A 1,027-nucleotide genomic window follows, 5' to 3' on the forward strand; every position below is an offset into this window, starting at 1 on the left:
CCCGCTGTGCCCGTCCTGCCCCTTGCCCTGCCCCAGCACCTCGAAGACGGGCACCACGTCGGTGTGGGAGTTGAGGAGGACAGAGCGCAGGCGGGGATTCGTGCCCTGCCAGGTCAGGATCAGCACCACACGGCCCTGGTACACCTGTGGGGCAAGGACAGGACATCACTGGGGTCCCAGCAGGGGACAGAGGGGCTGGGACCAGAGCCTAAAAGCCTGCAAAAAGTTTCTTTATGCCACCTTCCAGGTCAACCCTTGGAGCCTGGGCGCGGTGTGAGCTCTTGGCTGCAATTCAGAGGATGGGAAATGAATCCAGTGTCTTCCCCCAGTGCCTGGGAGTCCCCTGGGACAGCCAGTGCCCAGCAGGAGGGATGTCCCTAATCAACGTCACCCTGCCAGGTCCTTGGCTAATCATAGCACAGGCAGCCGCAAAGGTCAGCGGGGACCAGCCTGAATACAGGGCTTAATGAAGGGCTCAGGGCAGCAGGGGATTACAGGCAGAGAAGATTCACTCCTGCCCAGTGCTGGGGCAGCAGCAGGGGGACAGCCCTGTCACTAAGAACCCGGGCAGAGATACACAGATAGAGGGATGGACGGACGGATGGATGGGTGGACAGATGGATGGACCAGGGGCTGCTCCTCGCCTCACTCACCTCCACTTTCTGGCAGGCCAAGCCCAGTTCAGTGCCAATGCGCTCCAGAAACCGGAGGGCCGCATCTGGGGAAGAGTGGGGATGATTGGAGTTACGTCGAGATTGCCCTCCCTTCTCACTGCAACCCCCCAGGGACCCCAAGGCTCTCTCGGGTTCCCAAGCTGAGGAAAGAGGTGACCAGAGGGGGGCAAGTGATGGAGGTCCTGGGCACAAGAGGTGCCCATAAGGAGAGACAAGAGCGACTTGCCATCGTCCCTTTGGGGCAAGGACTAGGGGAACATGAAAACTAAAAATTGAAGGGGGCAAGTTCAGGGGAGGTGGGCCCTCATAGGAGTTTTGGGAGCTCCTCATCAATAAAAAATCTCAATGTACTT

At 59.2% G+C, this 1,027-nt stretch overlaps 1 protein-coding gene across 1 annotated transcript in view; it reads right to left on the minus strand.

Annotated features, from left to right (window-relative positions):
* Positions 1 to 1,027, minus strand: part of ACY1 (aminoacylase 1) — a 4,056-nt gene that overhangs the window by 2,581 nt on the left and 448 nt on the right. Inside the window, exons 2-3 of the mRNA XM_010180109.1 lie at positions 654 to 718; positions 40 to 144 (exon numbers count right to left, since the gene is read on the minus strand). Of these exons, the coding sequence (XP_010178411.1) occupies positions 40 to 144; positions 654 to 718 (170 nt within the window). The remainder of the gene's footprint in view (positions 1 to 39; positions 145 to 653; positions 719 to 1,027) is intronic.

This window comes from Mesitornis unicolor, unplaced genomic scaffold, assembly GCF_000695765.1.
Source record: "Mesitornis unicolor isolate BGI_N332 unplaced genomic scaffold, ASM69576v1 scaffold30222, whole genome shotgun sequence".
In the NCBI taxonomy this organism is placed as follows: domain Eukaryota; kingdom Metazoa; phylum Chordata; class Aves; order Mesitornithiformes; family Mesitornithidae; genus Mesitornis; species Mesitornis unicolor.